This window comes from Rhamphochromis sp. 'chilingali' (genome assembly GCF_963969265.1).
Source record: "Rhamphochromis sp. 'chilingali' genome assembly, chromosome: 15".
NCBI classification, from domain to species: Eukaryota; Metazoa; Chordata; class Actinopteri; order Cichliformes; family Cichlidae; genus Rhamphochromis; species Rhamphochromis sp. 'chilingali'.
Genome location: NC_137942.1, coordinates 9,303,949 through 9,325,687, shown reverse-complemented (window position 1 = coordinate 9,325,687; position 21,739 = coordinate 9,303,949). Strand labels below are relative to the sequence as shown.

The 21,739-nt window shown below is 38.7% G+C and overlaps 3 protein-coding genes across 7 annotated transcripts; 1 reads left to right on the top strand and 2 right to left on the bottom strand.

Annotated features, from left to right (window-relative positions):
- Positions 1-3,141: 3,141 nt before the first annotated feature.
- mrm2 (mitochondrial rRNA methyltransferase 2) lies at positions 3,142-5,316 on the bottom strand. Of its 2 annotated transcripts, none has more exons than XM_080904644.1 (2): positions 4,960-5,316; positions 3,142-4,241 (listed from the first exon to the last, which is right to left on the bottom strand). In XM_080904644.1, exons 1-2 carry the CDS (start codon positions 5,258-5,260, stop codon positions 3,811-3,813), a joined length of 732 nt encoding a protein of 243 aa, XP_080760770.1. In that variant the 5' UTR covers positions 5,261-5,316; the 3' UTR covers positions 3,142-3,810. The 2 variants fall into 2 exon arrangements, with proteins under 2 accessions (XP_080760770.1, XP_080760771.1); XM_080904645.1 differs by having other exon boundaries at positions 4,972-5,315.
- A 1,217-nt stretch (positions 5,317-6,533) lies between these two features.
- nudt1 (nudix (nucleoside diphosphate linked moiety X)-type motif 1) lies at positions 6,534-12,673 on the top strand. Of its 2 annotated transcripts, XM_080904207.1 has the most exons (4): positions 6,536-6,739; positions 6,850-7,006; positions 9,778-9,923; positions 12,434-12,673. In XM_080904207.1, the coding sequence occupies exons 2-4, from the start codon at positions 6,855-6,857 to the stop codon at positions 12,604-12,606; spliced, it is 471 nt and encodes a 156-aa protein (XP_080760333.1). In that variant the 5' UTR covers positions 6,536-6,739; positions 6,850-6,854; the 3' UTR covers positions 12,607-12,673. The 2 variants fall into 2 exon arrangements, with proteins under 2 accessions (XP_080760334.1, XP_080760333.1); XM_080904208.1 differs by having other exon boundaries at positions 6,534-7,006.
- Positions 12,674-12,835: 162 nt separating this feature from the next.
- On the bottom strand, positions 12,836-21,248 carry snx8a (sorting nexin 8a). 3 transcript variants are annotated; one of them, XM_080904204.1, is made up of 14 exons: positions 21,158-21,248; positions 20,976-21,042; positions 20,142-20,269; positions 19,224-19,353; positions 18,271-18,461; positions 18,041-18,161; positions 17,375-17,511; positions 17,155-17,235; positions 16,890-17,050; positions 16,572-16,701; positions 16,408-16,476; positions 15,850-15,999; positions 14,450-14,599; positions 12,836-14,139 (listed from the first exon to the last, which is right to left on the bottom strand). In XM_080904204.1, exons 2-14 carry the CDS (start codon positions 20,995-20,997, stop codon positions 14,059-14,061), a joined length of 1,551 nt encoding a protein of 516 aa, XP_080760330.1. In that variant the 5' UTR covers positions 20,998-21,042; positions 21,158-21,248; the 3' UTR covers positions 12,836-14,058. The 3 variants fall into 3 exon arrangements, with proteins under 3 accessions (XP_080760330.1, XP_080760332.1, XP_080760331.1); XM_080904206.1 differs by lacking the exons at positions 20,142-20,269; positions 21,158-21,248 and having other exon boundaries at positions 20,976-20,981; XM_080904205.1 differs by lacking the exons at positions 20,976-21,042; positions 21,158-21,248 and having other exon boundaries at positions 20,104-20,247.
- Between the last annotated feature and the right edge of the window lie 491 nt (positions 21,249-21,739).

Here is a 21,739-nt window from a genome sequence, read left to right as displayed (position 1 = left end):
GGTCAGAACGTGCAATTCTTAAAGAAATTACAAAAAACCTTGAGCTACATCTAAGACTCTACAAGCCTCAGATAGCATGCTAAATGTTAGAGTCCATGACAGTACAATTAGAAAGACTTGGCAAGTGTTTCTTGTTTGCCAGGAGAAACCCACTTCTATCTAAAAAGAACATGGCAACATGACAAAGGTTTGCAAAGTTGCATCTAAACAAACCACAAGACTACTTGAACAATGTCCTTTGGACAGATGAGACCAACATGAAGATATATGGACCTAATGCACAGCATCACATTTAGATAAAAACCAAACACAAAGCATAGGCAAAAAAAATAAAAATAAAAATACTTTGTGCCACCTGTCAAGCACAGTGGTCAAGGGATGATGATTTAGGCTTGTTTTGCAGCCATATGAACTAGGCACATTGTACTCACTGAGCTGACCATGAACTCCTCTGTATACTAAAGTAAACAGGATAATAATCCCAATCACACCAGAAATCTACAATAGATGCTGCTAAAGGACGTTGGAATGTACTTAGAGTTGTAGTTTTTCACACATTCTGCATTTTGGCTTTGTTTTTGTTAAATAATATGTCATGTTTTGGAGTTCATCTGAGATTAAATGATCCAGATTTTGAGACCTGCTAAGGATAGAATACTTTTTATGAAAAGTAAAGTTCATATAATCCTTTGCAGCAATAACAAACCAAAGAAGTTAAAACTGGTGTTACGTGGCAGACTGTAAAGGTAATTACCACATCTCAGCAGACAGATCTGAATATCAAAATTTGTGGCTTTCTGTTTTCCTCTCTTCATTTACTATTATTTACAACGATACCTGCAGCTGTCCAGGGAAGAATGAATTAGCCTGTGAATGAATCATCATTTATCCTGAGCCGAAACACTCGAGTCCAATGGAATTTACATAAATCCCACAGTAATTCTGAAATAATTTAAATCTAAATAGCAAAGGGTTGAATAATCAACAAGTAATGAGAAGTAAAATTGGTCATCTGTTCACATCTTGCACGATCAGCTTCATCAACAGGCATGGCTGCTCCTGTTCATTCTAAGCAATCATCTTTAGGGGTCAGTCTCCCTTCTATGCAGTTAATTTTACCAAGAGGCATGAATGTTTCAGTTCACACTGTATTACTCATCACTCCTGAGACAGAGAGGCCAGATAGCAGCCATATTAATTTATTCATGTGAGCAATCTCTTTCTTTGCTGCATGAATGCAAATTTGAGCTCGATTAGGATTTTAATTTTCTTTTTATGGCAGGATCAGACTTTGAAAAAAAAAACAATTTAGGACTAAACTGATTTCAAAACAAGAACAGCTTGTGAGTCATTTATTATATTGTATTTTCATAAGGAATAAAATATTTTCAGTTACCGTTTGTGACATAGATATATTCAGATATACATTCAGCATTAAACACATTTGGGGAAAAAAGGCAAAAATGAAATTTAACAGAATATTCATATTCAGTAAAATTACATTCAGACTTGAGCCACGCCTCTTTCTTTTTTTTCCTCCAGGGAAGCTATTCTTTTTTTGTGTGTTTTCATTGAAGTAGTTTTGTTTCTGCATCAGTTCTTCTTTCTTTCTGAAGGTCTTTAAGGCCTTTTAGTTTTCTTTCTTTGGACATTGGCTGGTTTCTTCACTCATTCTCAGTTCCGTCTTTGCACCTCACCAGGTTTCTTTTGTCTTGTTTTGTTTGTTTGTTAAGCCAAAGCACTGACCTATAAATCATTTAAGCACCAAAGAAACCAAAATCAGTGGATGAACCAGTGTTGTGCATACACATAACAGTAAGCAAATAATCCATTTGAAAATGTATCTTTGGGTAATTTGTTACCAACAACCTGTCAACAAAACATAATTGGTTCCCATTTCTTGCCAAAGATAAAACAGTTTGAAAAAAAAAAAATACTATTTTCTGACCATCAAGGCGATTCCCAAAAAACTATTAGCTAAAAATGTCACATCTTGGCAGGGTGTGTGTTATGTTCTTTTAAAAAAAAATTGGAAACTGGACAAGTAGAGGACAAAAGAAGTGTCAGGCCTAAAAAGCAAACTACAGCAGATTGCACATGGTCCTTCATTTGATCCATCTACTGTTCGCTGAATCTTCATCACAAATGGTCTTGGTGGAAGGGTGACTGATGTGAATTCCTTCTTAAGAAAGAAAAATAGGGAGAAAAGACTGAGGTATGCCAAAGTAGAAAAGAACTTGACCAGACACACCAGGAAAAAATAAATAAAAAATAAAAATCAGGAAAAAAATAAATCATTGCCCCCATTTGAGATTTTTCTAGCAAAACATTAGGAAATATGAGGTGGCTCAACATTTTTGCACAAATTTAAAATCTAAAAAGCAACATGCACATCCTCTAAATGTTATGCATATTTGACCTCATTACTCAACTGTTGTAAATTACTAACTTCCAAACATTTCTACCCAAAACCATAAGAGAGCCTCTTTAGGCTGTTTATCTCTCTAGAAACTGGATTCGCTTTGACTGCAGTACTAAGGATTACTATACCTTTAAAAGCAAATTTAAAGAACTTTATTTTTATGGTAGACTTGTTACAAATCCACCCACAAATTAATCAGAATTCAAAAGAAAAATACTTATTTTACTTGAGATCAAGCTATCGTCTGGCTTGACCTAAGAACCAAATGTTTGCCAACACAGATGTTAATCTTTTATACTGATTTATTTAACCATGAAAGACATACGAGCTGTAGAAGTATTCAGCAAATTGCATCTCTGTTTATAAAATGAATGGAGATTTTTCCTTTTAGAACCAGGGGTGCCTGAAATAACTCCTTCTCCTTTGAACCTCTGCGCTTGGTTGCATTTCATTGTTATTCACTCATTTGTACATGACAGAGCCCTTTTGGCCAAAGGGTAAAGCAACATCCCAAGTACGTGTCCAGCTGGAGACCTTTGTGGCAAGTCATTCCCAATCTATTTCTGTCACTGGACTAAAAGCATAAAATGCCCTCCAAAAATGATAGTTGCTTGTACATGAAAACGAATGCACTAAGACGGGAAGAGAAGATAAAGACATCGTATATGCATCTGGCTCTGGTGAATGGCGCTTCAAGTCAGGACAAGACTGTGACACTATACGACTACAAAATGTGCTTTTATTTCATGACCAGTTGTACTAAAAAATAAAAACAAATGAAAGTGTTCACCTCAGTGATTTAAAGGGAGATCTGTGAAAATATGAAAGAAAGAAAAAAAAGAAAAACTGAAATGACTGTGCTTATCACATTTTCACAGGAAATGGACATGTTTTCACTGTCAGAACCCAATAACACTTGAGTAGCATCCCACTTCCAGTTAGTCATACTGTGTTTGACTCTTATGTATTAGTTTTCCCTCTCTGTGAGCTCTCAGTGAGAGAATTATTACATATTTCTACATGGCTGGCAGTGCAAATTATTAGCATAAGCACCACTGGTAGATGACTTTCTGTAACAAAGCAAATACCAGTCTGAGTGTGTAGAACAAACACTTGGGGCAAACAATAACTTCAGAGAAGCACTGCATTGGGCTCTTGAGGAATATCAAACTGATTCTTGCATAGGTTTACATATTACTGATTCACTGCTGCTGTGTTAAGTTTGCAGGGCTTAAAAGCCAGCATCACAGTGTTTAATGTGTTTGCTTCTGTGCCTGGAGCAGTCAGCCTTACCGATGCCTCAACAGTGCCATCTTTTGATGACAGCCACTAAGAGAGCCCCTTCGTCATGCTCAGACTGAACGGAGCACACACTCCATAATTAAACATCACTTTATTGGCCTTCTGTACATTCTAGCAAGGAAATATCGTTCAGCTGAGTCTTTTCTGCTGGAATCTGGCTTTAAAGTCCGAACACTACTGAACACACTTGAGAGCGTTTCCTGCAGTTTATGAGCAAGGATCCCGTCCCAGTATTTACAAAGAAGAGAACCCTGGGGCTGTAAAATTTTCTCAGCCAAGTCTATCAAAGACAAACACATTGTGATGAGTTTCTCGTGGTCCATCTCTCTGAAACCGCTGGCATTGGGTGCCATGTCGCTCAGGATGACATGAGCCTTGCCGTAGGGAAGAAGCTCCAACAGCTTGGCATGTGTGGCAGGGTCTGTGACATCGCAATTGGACAGGAAGTGAGCACCATCCAGAGGCGGTATGTTCAGCAAATCAATGCCAACAACCATACCACGAGGCAACTCTGGATCTAAGGTAATAGGAAAGATAGTGACTTTAATTTACAAGCTTATTTTTTCTGTTATTTAAGGCTGAGCTACAAGAAAGACAAGTCTGGATATAAAAGCCAGTCTATTTCCTTGCACGATCAACTAGAGAAGCAAGACAACTCATTTGATAATTATAATAACACATAATTATATCAAATTATAATAGCACATGTTCTATATTATCATCAATACACGTTTCTTTTGTGAATTTTCTGCTTTTATTAATGCATCTGCCATAGGCTTCAATAACTTTCAGCTTGGTAATACATCACAGTCTATCACATCTGCTTCTGTTTTTTGCAGAGCACTGCTTTTTGTTTGTGTGGTAAATGTAGTGCAGACTCTTCCCATCAATCTGCATCACTAGGAATAAACGCCGACATGATGGATATTAAGAGCAGCTTCGGTTTCTGAATGCTAATATTCAAACCACACTGCAGATATTTAAAAACGAAATCAATCAATATGACATTTTATGATGCCTATATAATCTTATTAGGAAAATTAGGCATGAGCCACAATACTTTACGCTTGGAAAACTACAGAACCGCTACGCAATAGGGAAAAATCGGACAAAATATTGTAAGGTTGGGCTCAAAGTCGTCCCTGACATACAGTCTTAGCAAAAGCACAAACTCTAGGTTAAACGTCGTAACAATCATATCATGGCGCCCCTCCCACAAACCTGTGTGATCTCACCTGTCCTCTCACCTGTCACACCTGAATTGACCCTCTGGACTGCCACCTGGCTCCAGGCTCCAGGAGCAGCTCCGCAGTCCACCACAGTGTATCCAGGTTGTAAGAGCCTGAACTTGTCATCTATCTCTAGAAGCTTGAAGGCGCTCCTGCATCGAAAGTTTTGGACCTGGGAAGCTTTGACATACGGGTCTTTAAGCTGCCGTCGGAGCCAGCGCTGCTCCGCTGGCGTCTTACCCTTCAGTTTCTTCATCAAACACAACGAGAAGTGCAGATATCTCCTCTGCAAGGAAAACATCCACATTGTTATTACATTGCGCAGTCACGTGTACCGCATGCTGAACTGCGCTTGCGTCGAAATACACGAGCCCCCCCTCCTCATTGGTTAAGGGCAAAATCGTTAGGTGCGTGCCTATATACGTCCCCTTACTGCAAAACATGTACACAACAAGTGTTCCTATCTGGGACAGATTGAAGCTAATGTGCCTAATTTATTTTTCCATTTGTTTTAAGTTTATACAATACTGAGAAATCCTAGGTCACATTTCTTTATTTATTTTTTTACTGTGTACAAAATCTTTTAATGTGTGGAAAACAGGCAGGCTATATTAAGCCAGACTCTTATTACAGTGCTGTAATATGTGCAGAAGGTGTGACACTGTCAAAGACAGACGAGGCCTCCCCTAATGGAATAGATTGCAGCATATGTAAAGCACAAATGCTTTCCAAAACGCTTTGGAGAGTTTGATTGGCGAATAACACATTGGCTCACCAAGGTCACCAATTCGATTCCACTCTCTTTGGGGGTTCTGTCAGGAAGAGCATCTGATGTAAAACTTTACCAAATCAAAACATATGGAGCTACCAGCTGAGGCAAGTACCATGACATCCAAGTACTCCAAGTACAGGAGACGAAGTGGCATTTCTTCATTTCCCCTGCAGTGATTTCACATTATGGAATGTTGTATGCTGTTAAATGTAGATTCAGTTGAGGGCCGGGAGACTGTCAGTAATGATCTTTACATGCAGATAGTTCTCCAGATTCTCTATAGTTCAGCCATTCATCCATTTTCCTTTATTTATTCAGTTGTTTATCTGGTTGGGTTTCTCTATAAACTTGTAATAATAATATGGGCCACAAAGATGATTTGTTGCAATTTTAGATTGGAAAATGTTCTTCAGTTTTTGAATGGTAAACTGAACCTTAAATTTTACAGATTTCAGATGGAATCTTTTTTTGTAAGGCATGACTAAAGTGCATTTAAGTATTATTGCTTTTCTTATTATTACTAATAGTCTATAGACTATTAGTAATAATAAGAAATGAAAGCAAGTAAATACGCTTCTAAGGCCTGGATGACTGAGAACCATCAGAGACATAACGAAGCTTTTAGAAGCAGTTTTTGTTATATTAACAAAATAAAAATAATCAATCAATAAATTACTGATAACCTCCATTTGTTGTTGGGTTATCGTGAGATAACACGTGCTGTAACTGCAGCATTAACCAGCTGCAGTTTCTAGTCGAACACATTTCATGGTAACCACGGTTAACCGATCTAGCAAGAAAGCGATGGACCCGGTGAGCTGAGTTTACGTCAATCGTACTCATCCACGCTCTTACGTATCAGCACATCACGTGACAACCGATCTGCAGCTGCACGCGGGAGTTGTTGAACTCAAAGTATACTGTTTTTATAAGCAGTTTTTCGTCTTTTTTCTTTCGGCCACCGCTGAGAAAAAATTCCTTTTTTCAATACGCTAGCACAGTTTTACTTAGCAGGTAACCATGTTAGCACACAGCGGAGTGTGCAGCTGATTACGCTTACTGTGCAGCACAGTGGAGATGCATTGCGTTAGTTTAACATCAGATTTCTTTACCTCCACACTCAGGCGAGATGTTGAGCTCCAAGCTGCTGACCCTTGTGCTCATTGTCCAGCCGGGCAGAGTGCTACTGGGTATGAAGAAGAGGGGCTTTGGTGCTGGAAAGTGGAACGGGTTTGGGGGCAAAGTTCAGCCTGGAGAAACCATTGAGGACGCTGCTAGGAGGCAAGTTTAGTTGCGTTCGACATTTTTTATATTAAAAAAATAATAATTATAATAAAAATAGACTCACGATTTAATTGATTTTGAAATGAAGTGGTCTTAAGTGTGACGAAACTAATTGGGAAGCTACGTTTCTCATGGGGACCAAAATTGGACAATAGAAGACTGGAAAAATGTCAAATGGTCTGAGTCTCAATTTTGACTGTGACACTCAGATCATGGGGTCAGAATTTGTTGTAAACTACAGGAAAGCATGGACCCATTCTGCCTTGTATCAGGGCAGTATTGGTTTAATGTGTGGGGATATTTTTTTGGCACACTTAGGGCACCTTAGTACCAGCTGAACATCATCTAAATCATAGGTGTCAAACTCTGGCCCGCGGGCCAAATTTGGCCCGCAGCCTAATTACATTTGGCCCGCGAAGCCATACCAAATTACTATTAGAGCTGGCCTACTGGTATTATACAGCTAATATATATATATATTGTTTAGTATTAAGCTTTGCTTGTTCCACATTCAGTTTTTCAGCAAAACTTGTTTGAGTCCATAAGAAAAGATTCATTCTTATATCTGGAGGAATAAATATATTTCAATAAATATTAACGTTAGCCCGCGACTTTGTTCCAGTTTTGAATTTTGGCCCACTGTGTATTTGAGTTTGACACCCCTGATCTAAATGCTAATCATCTAAATGCTACCAGCCTACCTGAATATTGTTGATGTCCATGTCCATCCATTTATGCACCACGGTGTGCTCATGTTCTAATGACTCCGTCCATCAGGATAATATGCTTCATCCCAAAGCTTAAATCATCTCAAACTATTTTCTTGAATCCCCACCACAGCACGTTTGGATGTGCAACTATGTTTTTTTTTTGTTTGTTTGTTTTTCTAGTTGGGTTTTTGTTTTTTTGGGGGGGGGGGCACAAATTTCTGCAAACACAAAGCATCTTTTAGGGTTTTACAGGTGTAATTTTTATAGCCCTTGTGGTTTTATCTAAAGTAGTTCTAAATCTAGTTTAATCAGTTTCGCAGTCCATATTATCACATCAATATCCACTTTGATATCTGCCAGGGTATCAATACACTTATAGCTTTAACATGAACCATTAAAAACATATGACAAAACATAACACTGGGTTTGGGATTTTAAGACGAAACTCTGTTTGTATGCAACAGCAAAGTACCAATGTTGTGCAAGGGTTAAGAAAACGACTGAAAAAGAGGGAGTTTGATATGTTTTGAGTACTCTGTAAGTGTGTGGGGGGAAACACATTAATGTGAAGTCTGGACAATCTGTGATCAATCATCTGCAGGAAATTTGTTTCAAAGCAAAGGAAGGAAACCCCCAAAAAGCTATCGGGCGAGTTCTCAAGCCGTTTTTCCTTAAACACGTAGTGAGACCAGCTTTGTGTTTAGGATATTTGGATGCAATGGGTAACAAGACTGAGTTAGAAACACTTAGTTCTTCATGTAATGGTCAGGTAAGGGCAATACTGAAAATCATCTTAACCCACTTCTCAATCCTAGCTTCACTCCTTCCATTTAATAAGTCCTGGTCAGTGAATAGGCCAACACCAATCAAAACATTTCTTTTAGTGAAGGGAACTTAAGGTTGTGTTTGGCTTGAGTACTGGGGACTAAAAAGCTAAAATGAGGACCCTTAGATAACGTGCTGTGACTGAGAATATTGCTAGACAAAAGAGCTTCTTTTAAAAAGTGTGATTGATTAAAGAAAAAGAGGAAAACTGCAGTTTGTAATTAATAGTCCTAATCATATAAATTAGTGTCTGTTAATATGTTGAGTGTAATGTATAATAATATTCTGTGAAAGGAACGTTAAAATTCACTTGCTGCTGGCATCTACCAGCAGCTTTTAATGTGGAGTGTTTTCTTGGATGCTGCTAATGCATAATTTTTGCAGTTGTTGGTTTTTTTTTTATGATTGGGATGAATCCCCTGAAAATAAAACAAAAAGAGCTACTGCATCGTTCCAGAAAATCTGAATTTTTTTTCAGTCTTTTAAAAGTCGTCATCCCTGCCCCTAACAGTTCTTATCTCTGAAGCTCTTGTGATGAGTAAGATATGTATCAAGTGTACCTTTACCAAGATTTAACATTCTGTAAATGAATGATGACACACACGGCTGCAGCTTTCCAGCCACCAGCCAAGCACATCACCAAAACAGGAACTGACAGGACCCAGTACAGACTCTTTATGCCGGCGAGGCGTGATTGCGGATGCCGCTCAGGTGCGTCCGCCTCCTCTGCAGCGGCACCGCAGACCACGCCCTGCCACACCTTCATAGAAAGCGACAAAGCTCTTATATTAATTTCTTCTCTGACGACACATTTTTATTAGAAAGCACGTCACATATTAGTGTATTAATGGTAAGTTCATGGTTAGTTACTTTTTAAATAAAGATGGGAGAGAATAAAAGTACTACAAATTTGACATTCAGTCAACCTGAACATGCTATTTTGGCATATTTTACTACCCTCTGCAGTTTGCAACAACACTTTGACCCCGATCTCAATGTTCAGCCCACAAGCTCTTATCCAGACCTTTCACTCTCATACTAATTTTTTTTAATAATCTTAAAATGTTTTGTGTAGAGGGTAAAGCAAATGCCACAAATAGATTGTGTCCTAGAACCACCGATATCATTACTTTGCCATTTTTAGTTGCTTTTAGTGCCCGTGTGACGTCTACGGTGAGCTTATTTTTAAGACCCACGTAATTAATCATTTATTTGATGTTTTTTTCCTTTCAGAGAGCTGGAAGAAGAAAGTGGTCTCACGGTGGATGCACTCGACAAGATCGGAAATATCAAATTTGAATTTGTGGGAGAAACGCAGCTACTTGATGTCCATGTTTTCAGAGCCGACACATATAATGGAGAACCGACAGAATCCGATGGTATCACATCCGCTGCACCACACTGAAAAATGAAGAAATCCAGTGGTATCATAGTTTGAAAGTGGTTGAAATGAGAGGAAGGAGAGAGCTTGGGGTGGTGAATTTTAGTTCACTGTTGCCTATACGTTTCAGATAATGGTGTCCTATGAGAGGAGATGCAAAGATTGTTTGTTGCACAGTGCCTAACAGTTTGGCACGAAAATATTTTATATTTTAATATATTTATAATAAATATAATTGAGTCCTAATAACGTGATATAAACCATTTTTTGTAACTTACTGTTAAAGTGATGTTTGACCCAAACTTATATCAACAGTTCGTTTTTCATATCTGTCACATTTCTTATTGAAAATAATATTTTAAAGGTTTTATAAAATCAAATTTGTTGAATATGCAAATCCATCCACTTTGGTGACCCCTTAATAATAAGTGAGCAGCCGAAAGAAGCTTTTTAAATGGAGTTGAGTAGAAATGTTAAGTAGCAAGGAAAACTATAATATAGCTAATAATTGCGCAGTACTGGAGCAGATGTTCATAGTTAAGAGTTCTATGAAGTCTGTGAAAAGCATTTGACCTCCTCCTGACATCTTCAGGGGGCTTTGTTTTGCAGGCTCTTCTAGTTTTATATTTTTCCAGCAAAATTAAAAGTGAAACAAGCAGTCTGAGCAAAGCAATTGAAGCCAAATTCTTCTAATAACTAGAGTCAGGCGTCACTGGGGGGGTTTCATGGCGTTTGCGTTCCATGCAAGGTTTATGATAGCAAGAATAGGAATAGGCGTGATGTGCAAGCACTTTGTGGTTTTTGATTTGCACTACTCGGTCCTCCCTGAGTAGTGCAAATCAAAGGTAAGGTACAATAACTTACAGCAGACAGAAGATTGGAGTGTGTGTTCAAAGCAGAAGGTTACAATAAAGGTTTGATTTTAGTGATGTTTCTTATTTGAAAGAAATGAGTACATGAGGCTAGAGAGCTGAGGTTCAAAATTCAAATGCTGGTCAAAATAACTGCAAAACTCCTCACAGATTATTTGATGTTGCAGGGCTAATGACCGATCTCCTTAAAGAAGCTGTCAGGCCTGAACACATGGGCCTCAGTTTTGAGATACTTAAAGACACTCAGTCGGTAATGACAGTGAAAACTGGTTGATAGGTGTAATAGGAAAGTATAGCTACATATTATCAGATGAGCAGCAGTAAGAAATATGAGATCTCTAAAACATGAAATATGTAATGAAAGCAGAAATGGTACAAGGGTGGAGCTTTGAGAGATGTCACATGGGAAAAGAGAAGATAAAGACAAAGTTATTATGAATTTTGAAGTCTCTGTCAAATAACTATTATTAAATTTGAGAGCAGTGCCAGAAATACCAGATCAATAATATGTTTGTTGGTTTGGTCTGGTCACTGGTATACTTTTTTTAAGTACAATGTCCCTCAACCAGCTGAAAAAGCTGGTAAGCTGGTAAGCAGTAGTTTTGCGAGTTATTTTAGAAATTAGTAGAAGTCTGGAAACGGGTCTGCAATTGTCTAAACCAGTCGTATCCTGTGTTGGATTTTGTTTGACTATTTGACTGTTTTGTGTGAGATACACAGAAGTAGGAGCGTGTGTAGTATATTTGTGAAGTGGAAAGAAAAATCTATAATTGTGCTCTCAGTGGTAAAGATTGTAAATAAACAAAGAAGAGTTGATGCCCTTAGCAGGAAGAACTTGCAAGGATGTCTTTCCAGGCAATTTAGCCAAGGTCAGCAAGGTGAAGTCTGGAGGCGCTCGGCAAACCTCAGCTCCTCGAGCGTTCAGGCATTAGCAGTGAACCAAAGAGTCTGGAGGGTAAAAGAAGTCAAACAGTCAGGAGGTGAAGTGATAAGTAGAGGGAAAAAAGCTTAACTGAAATGTGGTGAAGTTAAGGGAAATTGTGTAATGTGGTTTTAACACTGATTTAACAAGACAGAAATTAAAGTTGGAAAATACTAATAACCAATTGGGGGATTAAGTATGAGGTTTGTTTAGTCAAGAATAGTCTAGTCAAGCCATTAAATTAAAAAAATAAATAAAGATCCAACCATTTCTATCATCTTCTTAAGGTTAAGAAAGAATGAATGAATATGGTGGAGTTTTTTCTCTCTAATCTTTGACTAGAAAAATTCTAAAAAGAGTAATTTTAGTGACAATAATTATTTCAGCACACTTATGAGCGTTTTAAGGCACATCAAATAACATTAAGTGTTTGATTTTAACAGCTTATCATATAAAAGTTTTGTTTTGTATAAAACAGATAAGATAAGGCAGGAAATGAGTGCAAGTGTTATCTGCACTACTGTAATACAGATGTCTGTTGTCTACTTAGGATTGAGGTCCTAAAGCAACTTGAATTGATTTAATAATAATTCTCTCCATTCTCTGGACAGTAACTAAGAAATGACAGTGAAAAGGCAGATGATATCTGAAGGCAGATGATAAAATGCTATTTCATTCTCCGGAGGTCTAATTATTTTTTCTTTTGTTTTCTAGAAATGAGGCCCCAGTGGTTCGAACGTGACAAAATTCCTTTCAGTCAGATGTGGGCCGATGATATACTGTGGTTCCCTCTGATGCTGCAGAAGAAGAAATTTGTTGGATACTTCAAGTTTCAGGGTCACGATGTGATTCTCAGCCACACGCTGGAAGAAGTGGAGGAGCTCTGAAGGGAAATAATCGAGCTGTTACTGGTGGCATTTACATCAGGGACCAATATAAAACCTGTGAGAAATACCAGGAATAATCCAACGGCTGTTTTGTGTCATTATGCGGAGGAAACGAAGATATCCTGTGGAGGGTTTACATGTTACGCAGCTGTAACACAATTAGAAACCTTTTTATTTCTTTACAGGGATTTTTCCCCATGAAAATCAAAGCAGCACTACACTGAAAGAAAACATCCATACTCTCATTTTATTTTTAGAGTATCTGATTCAACACAATTCAGGAAGCACCTCTTTAGTGGAATATTTACAGTATATACAGTTCTGAATTCATTAGGTTTCATATTCTGTGCAGCACGTTTCCAAAATTAAGGCGATTACTAAAATAATTGTTTCATACTGTATGGGAGTTTCTTCATAAAATACATGTTTAAACCAGTTCATTTGCAATTTGGAACATAGCTTCTTTAACATGAACCCCAAATTGCACCTTTGTTACATATATTTGAGTAAAGTATATTCTCTGTTATATGTGTGTACAAAAAACCAAAAATGTACATAATTTTAGAAAAGTACAAAGTCAGACAGTGAATGAGAAGAAAATCCAGCAAAATTCAGACATTTTTGTCCGGATAATAATACATCTGTTGGCTGATGTGCGCAAAAATCTTCTTAAAAAAAATTAAAAGTGATGATTGTTAAAATGGGGTGATGCAGGAGTCCTGCTTTTATGTACAGCAAAGGAGTGTATTTAGGCAGCTTTGTCTTTGGTAGTAAATCAATAGCTTATAGTGTTATTATTGACATTATGTCACTAGTGCCAGACATTATCCTTTCATAGATCTCACCTCTGCCCTTCATATTATCCTACAGTTTAAGGTCAGATGTTTGAAATAGCTTATAAAATAAAAACTGGGACGCTTGCAAATACTTCAGGCAGCGAAAACTCTTGTTGTAAAAAAAACAAAAAGCAGGAAAAGTATGCCAATACACATCCCTACGAACTAACATTTATAAAATAAAATAATATACTGGTTCAATGTTATTAAGCAAGAACATTAAGGTTTTTAATAGTCCCACCCTTTAATAAAGTCAGCCTTTCTGTCCTTTACTACTTATTTCATCTTAGTGTGGAAAATTTAAATATCACATACAGGTGCTTTAACTAAAGCAGAAATTAATGCACCAGCCTTGTATCCGTTGTAAAATAACACTTCATAGGATTTTCCTGACATGTTCAAATAATTATAAAAAGTTAATGGTGAACTGGACTTTACGCAGAAGCAGAGCATAAAGTGTTTTACGAGCCAGCTGTTCCATGCAGGTGATATGGCCAATGATCAGACAAAACAAAACTGAATGAAAAAGCTCTGCTCCCCCCCTTTAGCATTATTTTGTAGTTTGTAATCCTCAGTGGCTGTGTTTTTCCTTTTTCATCTCATGTACATTTAGGTTTCAGATGGAGTGTTTCAGTCCATTGTTACCGCTGAAGAGACACCCAAGCTTTGGCTGCAATTCACTCCACACCTCCCCCATCTAAAAAGAAAGGGAAAACAATAGTGTATTTTACTGCACAGAATATATTGCTCAATAGTTTCCAGCTTTAAAAAAAAAAAAAGAAGCATTCAAGTACTTGAACCACAGAAACTGAAAACCAGCGATCAGAAGGAAGTACATAACCATTACTGCTTTGCTTGGTTTCTAATCCCAGATGAAAAAGTTCGGTCTGTTCAGCTGTACCATCCATCAGTTTCAGTAGCCAATTTAAAACTTATTTGACCTTCCTGGAGTGGTGTCGCCATAAAGGCGGATCTGTAGAAAAGTTATTTTCAAAAAACTTTCTCACCTCTCGGTGTCCTTGGACCTGGGAGTTAACAAAAGATCCGAGAATGTGCGAGGTAATCGGAAGGTAAGTGAAGATAAGCTGTGTTTCTTGATGAAGGCAGAATAGGGAGAAGTAGTTACGCAGCTCCATGGTCTGGATGGCATTTTCTTGCTGTTATTAGAATAAACATACAGTAAGATGTCTTTACCGTTTATTAAAGGATGGGAATGATTAGAAATAAAACACTTTATATAGAGTAAGCATTGTCTATTTTCATATGTACAAGTGTTGGTACTAAATAAGGAAAAAAAATAAAACATGATGAAGCTCTACTCTCATTGCCAAAACAAGAAGCACACAAATTATTCAATTACATTTAATAAAAGATTCTATAGGATTTAAAATTTTCCATTTTGTGTTGTCACATCAACACTGCAATTACCTTTCATCATTCATTTATGACTGTTGTACATAATAATACATATCTCACATATCAGTCAACTAATAATCTCTGTTTTTAGAGAGCATTATATGCATTGATGGGACACTTTATGTATATTTTGTCTGCATAACCATCTCCAGGGTTTACAGAGAATGGCTTGAAAATGCTTTGTTAATGACAGAGGTCAGAGTGGAATGGCCAGGCTGCTTCGATCTGATAGGAAAGCAACAGAAAAATAAATAAAAAGTAGCAAAAGAGCGTCTCTGAATGCACAACACATCTAACCTTGAAGCAGAAGGGCTACAACAGTCAAAGACCACACTAGATACCATTTCTGTCAGCTAAGAACAAGAAGCCGAGTCTACAAATTCACACAGATTCACCAAAACTGGACAACTGGAAACTGATGAGTCTTGATGTCTGCTGTGAGATTCAGATTGTAAGGTCAGAATTTGGTGTAAACATCATGAAGGCATGGATCCACCCTGTTTCGTTCAGGCTGGTGATAGTGATGTAGAAACACGGGGATATTTTCTTTGCATACTTCAGGTGCTTTAGTACCAGTTAAGTGTTTAAACAGTCTATTGAGGAGTATGCCTGTCCCTTTATGACCACATTGTCCCCATCTTCTGATGGCCATTTTCAGCAGGTTAACATGACAATGTGTTCACTGTACTCGAATGGCCTTCATAGTCAATACATCTCAATCTAATAGAGCACCATTGGGATGTAGTGGAACAGGATAATGTGCAGCTGACAAATTTCTCTCATCCCAACATTTATTTTTTATTTTTTTTAATGGCTCACAAGGCTATAGCTCCATTCATATGCAAACCCACACAATTATACGGTCAGTGTGTGTGTTTTCAGGGCACATGTTACTTTTATATGAACTTCAGTCACTGTAGAATTTTACTTTTAAAGCAATAAAGAAGTTCACACTCTAAAGGCTCACAAAAAGAGAAGATGAAATGATCACCTGAACAATTCGCGATTCCAGCTGCTCCACAGATGCCTGCTCTTTGTGCTGCACAGTGGCACTCATCATCTGCCTCTTCATCACACTGTACTTGTGCAATGCTTTCTGGTGCTCATGGAGGACGCCCTTCTCATGCCGCTCACAGAGATCCTTGAGAAACAAAGTACTTCTTTATTTGACTACAAATTGTAGGGAAACACGCTGTGCTGCACATAGCAACCAGGGGTAATGGAAGAACTTTATGCATGTTGTTTTTTGGTTAATAGATTTGATAGACGCTGTGGAAAATGATTTCTTGTTAACCCACCAGCTGCTTTGCAAAATCAAAAAAATTCCACCCACGAATAAAAACAGCAATTTCAATGGAGTGAGGTTAAAACAGTCCATTACATAATAGTCTGACTTTGGTTACTAAATGCACTTCAATTTAAATTTACAAATATTTATTGTGCTTCTATCAGAAAACAGCAGGCAGAACAAAAGTAACTGCCACACAAAAGGTTGAGGATCCCCTGGAGGTGGAGTGAAAGGCGAGAACCAAAAGTGAAACTCACTCACCCTGTACGACTGCAGCAAATCCAGGAAAAGATTCAATTTTTCCACAACATCATCTTCTTCTCGCCGGCCCTGAGGACATTAACAAAACAACATTTATTACCCAGTGCCAGTTTTGGACAAACACAGCAGAGCAGGTGGTGAAGATGAAAGACTGAGGGCTGTACCTGCTGAGCAGCTTTGTCAGACAGCACAGCAAACTCCACAGAAAGGCTCTTCAGCGACTGGCGCAGGGTCCCCCAGGTGCTTTGTGAAGAGGCCAAGGAGGGAAGAGGCGAGGCATCTGAGCCCAGTGTACTGCAGAAAATACAATATTACAGAGGGAGAAAGTAATATTGTGGTGTGCTAGCTGCCAAACTCATTTCAAGTTAACAACCAGGAACAGAATCACAGATAACACTGAGGATTTGAACCTTATTACCAAAAACTCCAATACCTGCGGATACTACAGAAAGATTAAGTTTATACCCGTAATAATAAAATACCTGAGCTCTTTGCCAAACATGAGGAGATCAGATGCATTGTCCTTAGAGCGCTCCACCATTTTCTCAGCTCTGTCCCGCAGCCTCTGGAAGCTGTTGTGGATATTTCTAATCATCTCTCTGCTTGTCGAAAACTGAGCCTGAATGTCAGCTGGGAGATATTCCTGTAACGCAAGCGAGGCAAAGCTCTTTTGTGCCGTCTGAATCTTTAAAAGCAGGCGATTCTTTATGAGAAAAGTACAACTGGAGTCATCAGCCATGTGCAAACCTTTGCCTGAGTTGCGATTCTGTTAATCATGAACTCGTCACCCGTTTTCTTACAAGTGTCACGCAGCCTAGACTGAACATCCTGTGTGGGAAGAGGAGGGTGAGGAGGTCAGAGTTTGGGGGGGGGGGGGGGGGGACGACACAGATTAGCTAAAACAGGATGCTTACTGTGCAACAGCCAGCACAAAAGAAACAGGGAGTAAGTTAAAGAAACGACATACAGAGCCACTGAAAGTGAGGAAGGTCTTGACCAGCTCATCCTCTGAGAAGAAAGGATGTCGAGCCACCAAGTTAAGAAATCTGCCGAGGCCACGTCTCCTCCCCTCAATGAACTCCCGCTCGGAGAGCGAGGTCAGGACTGTGGACAGACGCAGCAGAGAGCAAACACGATGAGCAGTTTGACCAGGAGTGTTAGCACTGACAGAGAGGGGTGTTCGGGGTATAAAAGGGGGCAAACTTTAGCTTAAACTTGAAGTCCATGTCAATTTACTCAAAAACCATAAATGGAGAACTCTTCCGATGTTATGCATCAAAAAGCACCAATGGTGGAAAGGTTGATTTGCATATGATGATGCATTTTTTTAAAATATTCTACAGTTGATTAAGACGTAAGGGAGTCTGTGTCTAACCAAGCGTGTTTGTGAGGATTCATCAGTGCATAAGAATCTACATAAAGAGGAAACAGCTGGATTTTTACACATCACTAGTTTCTTTATTCTTATTATTTATTCTTTACCCGCCAAACTGCTTGGCTACGTGTTTGTCAACCATTCTGTCGAGAGTATACACCCAAATAATCTCCAAACAAATCTGAAGTAACAGACATGTTCAGCTAAAAAAAATAAACTGTAAAATGATTCGATGCAGAAACAAAGACCCTGACCTACCTCCTTTTAACATCCTTTTAGGTGGCAAAGCTGGCACGACTCTGTAGGCAAATCTCTGAAGCAAAACCTCGTGGAAGACATCAAAGTCGCTATAACGCCGGTAAACTGATATCTTATAACGCTGAATAAAACAAAAAGACAAGAAAATTTAAGAGAAAGAGTAATAGTGTAGTAGTTCACATAGTGTTCTAGACCATTGTAACACACATATTTAATGTATCAGGTTTTACCTGGCTGGTGACCTGGTACTCCACATGTTTGAGGAACAGGCCTTTCTTCTCAGGAATGAGCTCCACCTGGACCGTGTCTTTCCCCAGAAGCTCGTCCAGCGTCTGCGACAATGTCAGCACGTCGTCCTGAGCCGGCTGCATCCTCAGCGTGCTCAGGTCCCTCGGCTCCCCGAGCTGAGGTTTCGGTAACTCTGACAACCACACAGCAACAACCAAGATCCAATATTTGTTTTCCGTGATTGAATCAATGAATCTAGAGAGAAGTGAATTTCCCAACTGCGAGGAATGCCGATGTTAAAACCAAGACTACGTGTTTCCCTCTGTTTGTCTCCTGCTAGCCCAGTATTGTGTGTAGCATTCATGTGATCTGCTTTTCATTTCTTCTAGGACATTCCAGGAAGAACGTGAATTGAATGTAATGTACTCCCACAAATGCATAAGACTCATTCTGGAGCTGACAAGGAAGTGGCATGCAGCAAGCTGCCACACTGGCCACACCTGAAATAACAGAGAGAGCCTTAAATAATCACAGAAGGTCGGGGATGGATCTAACTCAAGCCAGCATAATGGCTACCTCAATGAAAACCATAAAAACCTCTCCCCCTGTCATCTTCCCTCTGTGGGGCTAGTGAAAGAATGCAACACTTAAATATAGCAAAGTCTTCCCTACCAAAATAAAATAAAACTAAATGAAGCCACGTGAGGCAAGTGAAATGAATATTTTATGCAGTTGGTACTTTTCAGTTTAGAGCTGTCATTTTAAAAAAAACAACTTCTATTTAAAAGTGAAACCTTACATCTACATGGTCAATAAAAAGAGCGACATTTGTATCTTTGCAAATGATTTATCCTGACAGCAGAGGAAATGCTGGCGTTGCCGTTTTACACACTGAAGACTTTCCAAACTACTCATTAAGTAAAACATTTACTACACTGCTGTCACTGTCCCCTACCTAGTATGCAGTTCTCCAAGAGTTTGGGACTCGGTTGCTTGCCCTGCTGAGCGAGAGCAATCAAAGCGAGTGCTTTATAGAGTGATAATTTGCTCAGGAATCCATCGGAGGAGTCAAGATGCTCAGCAATCTGAAGAGAACAAAGACAATATGGCCTCAGGGTCACAATCTTACAGTCTGACAACCAAATTCAAATGTGGTTTGCATTCCTTTTGCGAAAAGTGCGCAGTATACACAAAGGCAATGATATGCAATGAGGTCAGGGAAGGGGAAATGGGAAACCTGCAGACATTGTAACTTCAGAGGAATTTCATATTGTGGATGTGTTGTACATCTCAGCATTAATGCAAACAAAAACCACGGGGCTACACCGCTATGTATTCAATGCCTACAAGCCAACAATACTTCCTGCTGATAAGATATTCATCCCACTATCATTTGTCTCAACCACTCCTCCAACTCAGGGTGACAGGGGCACTGGAGCCTATCTCACAGTGGCGACCTGATAAAATATTATGTCTTTATCTACTCTGTCTGCATTTGCTAACACTAACTCACAAAGCATCCCTTATCAAAATTAAAGTGAACAGTTGAGCAAAAATGTGGCATAGCAGCCCATTTAATTTATTAAATTGTCTCTTTGACTAAAGGCTTCAATTCACCAGTCTGTAATCCTTTTCTATGCCAGCCTCATGTCACTATAAAACTGTGAGTGCATGTGTCACATTGGTAATATGCAAAAAATAGGGATGAGTCAATGGGATATTCCTCTATTATTTCGGTTCAGTGTGGGCTGTATAGTCCATTACAGTAGGCTGCTTTGGGCCAGTGCCGGTTAATAAGTAAAAGTTACAGTTTTAGATAACAATGCAGTCTCTACCTGTCGCAGCATGAATGCTTTAAATGTGGACCCCGCACCTGGTTTAAGACCACCTTGGAGAGATCGGTCCTTTGGAGCAGCCGCTGAAAAACCTCAACCTGCACTCTCTCATCTGTCCTACAGCGGATGGCCTCATGCACTTCCCTGTAATAGGCAGGAACTGAGCCTAAAAGAGGAACAACACCTACATAGCATCACAACTGCCCAAATATGAGAAATATGCCATCATTATAATGAAGTGGTAACCAGTGCAGGGGTCACGAGAAACTAATTTTATGAAACTACAGGATTTATTTCCTATCTCGTGGTTTTATATTACCCCTCATAGAAATTACAGGCTACTGTGTTGCCTTGGATCTTTTAAGGCATCCAAAAAACAGACAAAAAAACAAACAAACAAGAAAGAAAGAAAAAACATCGGGAATTATTATATTAACAACTTCAGTTTTAGAGCAGTGCGGACTAGATAAGATTAATACAGCTCAGATAAGATCACTACGGGGTTTTTAGGTATTTCAGTGGACAAGGGAAAGTTTTCCAAATGGAAGTAAAACAGCTCCCAAACTAAGTAGCACTGTTCACCGCTTACATAACCTTTACCGGGAAAAATCACCAAGACTGTAGCTTTACTGGTATCAAGAAAGCATCAACTGGTGAGATAAAACGCGCACATGACGGCTTTTCAAAAGAAGATTGATTCCGATCGTAATGTTGCCTACTCAGAAATTCTCATAGCGATTTTAGTTCGCAGGAATATTCACACTTTAAACTTTTCCGACATCGCAACGTCGAGAAAAATAAATAAATCCAATGTGGAAATCATTTGGCGATACTGTCATAAAAAGGACTTTTAAGAAGTTTTGGCACTCTACCTTCACTGATCTCTCCTGCCATGGTTCAGTCTGTCATGTGAGCACGGGAGCACCTCCATGTGATTTCCTGAAGAAAAGAAAAAAAACATGCAATTTATTTCTTAAAGTTGTAGCGATCGCTGGCGCAAGTCCGAGCCCAGAGATGAATAATCCACATGAATTAAGTGCAGTAATTTACTTACAGCCACAGTTAATCACCAATTGTGCCTTTAAACTGCATTAATCCGAACCAAGAAACGGATCTGGGGTGTGAAGAAGCGATTTATGAAGCTCCCAACTCTGTGAGACCGAGGTTTATCAGACTTGCAATGGGGGAAAATGTCTCGAAGGGGGATATTTATTTCATGGTTTCACTTGGGAGGTTTAATTTTAGTTTATTCTCTGTTCCTCATTCTTTAAACTTGTCTGCATGAGCAATGGTGCCTTCACGTGCTCCTTCTATATTTTAGCTTGAGGGATAACAAGATCCACAGGCAGAGAGTTTAATTGACGTGATCGTTGTTGCTGTACACATAACCGCACTGTTTTTAGCTGTATTATCTTTACGTGTTGTTGTTGTTTTGTCGTAGATATCAACAATAAAGCAGAAAGAGAATAGAAACATGAAACAAAATAAACAGAAAACACTCTCAGATTATCAATACACATTATTTTCAGGAATAATGTGCAAAAGGCTTGAGCCACACTTATTTCATTATATTTTGTTAGAAATATGAAATACAAATTGTAACCGTGCTTGCCGAATACTATAAGCTTGAAAGTCA

What these genes read in the sequence shown, in the direction of transcription:
- mrm2 (XM_080904644.1), bottom strand. Translation starts at nt 5,260, where the DNA reads ATGTGGATGTTTTCCTTGCAGAGGAGATATCTGCACTTCTCGTTGTGT. An exon ending in TGTGACAGGTGAGAGGACAG is followed by an intron (nt 4,242 to 4,959) that starts GTGAGATCACAC and finishes CTATTACCTTAG; the next exon opens with ATCCAGAGTTGCCTCGTGGT.
- nudt1 (XM_080904208.1), top strand. Translation starts at nt 6,855, where the DNA reads ATGTTGAGCTCCAAGCTGCTGACCCTTGTGCTCATTGTCCAGCCGGGC. An exon ending in ATTGAGGACGCTGCTAGGAG is followed by an intron (nt 7,007 to 9,777) that starts GCAAGTTTAGTT and finishes TTTTCCTTTCAG; the next exon opens with AGAGCTGGAAGAAGAAAGTG. An exon ending in AGAACCGACAGAATCCGATG is followed by an intron (nt 9,924 to 12,433) that starts GTATCACATCCG and finishes TTTGTTTTCTAG; the next exon opens with AAATGAGGCCCCAGTGGTTC.
- snx8a (XM_080904204.1), bottom strand. Translation starts at nt 20,997, where the DNA reads ATGGCAGGAGAGATCAGTGAAG. An exon ending in GGCAGGAGAGATCAGTGAAG is followed by an intron (nt 20,270 to 20,975) that starts GTAGAGTGCCAA and finishes TTCCTCTTTTAG; the next exon opens with GCTCAGTTCCTGCCTATTAC. An exon ending in AGGTCCAAGGACACCGAGAG is followed by an intron (nt 14,140 to 14,449) that starts GTGAGAAAGTTT and finishes CTTTCTTTTTAG; the next exon opens with ATGGGGGAGGTGTGGAGTGA.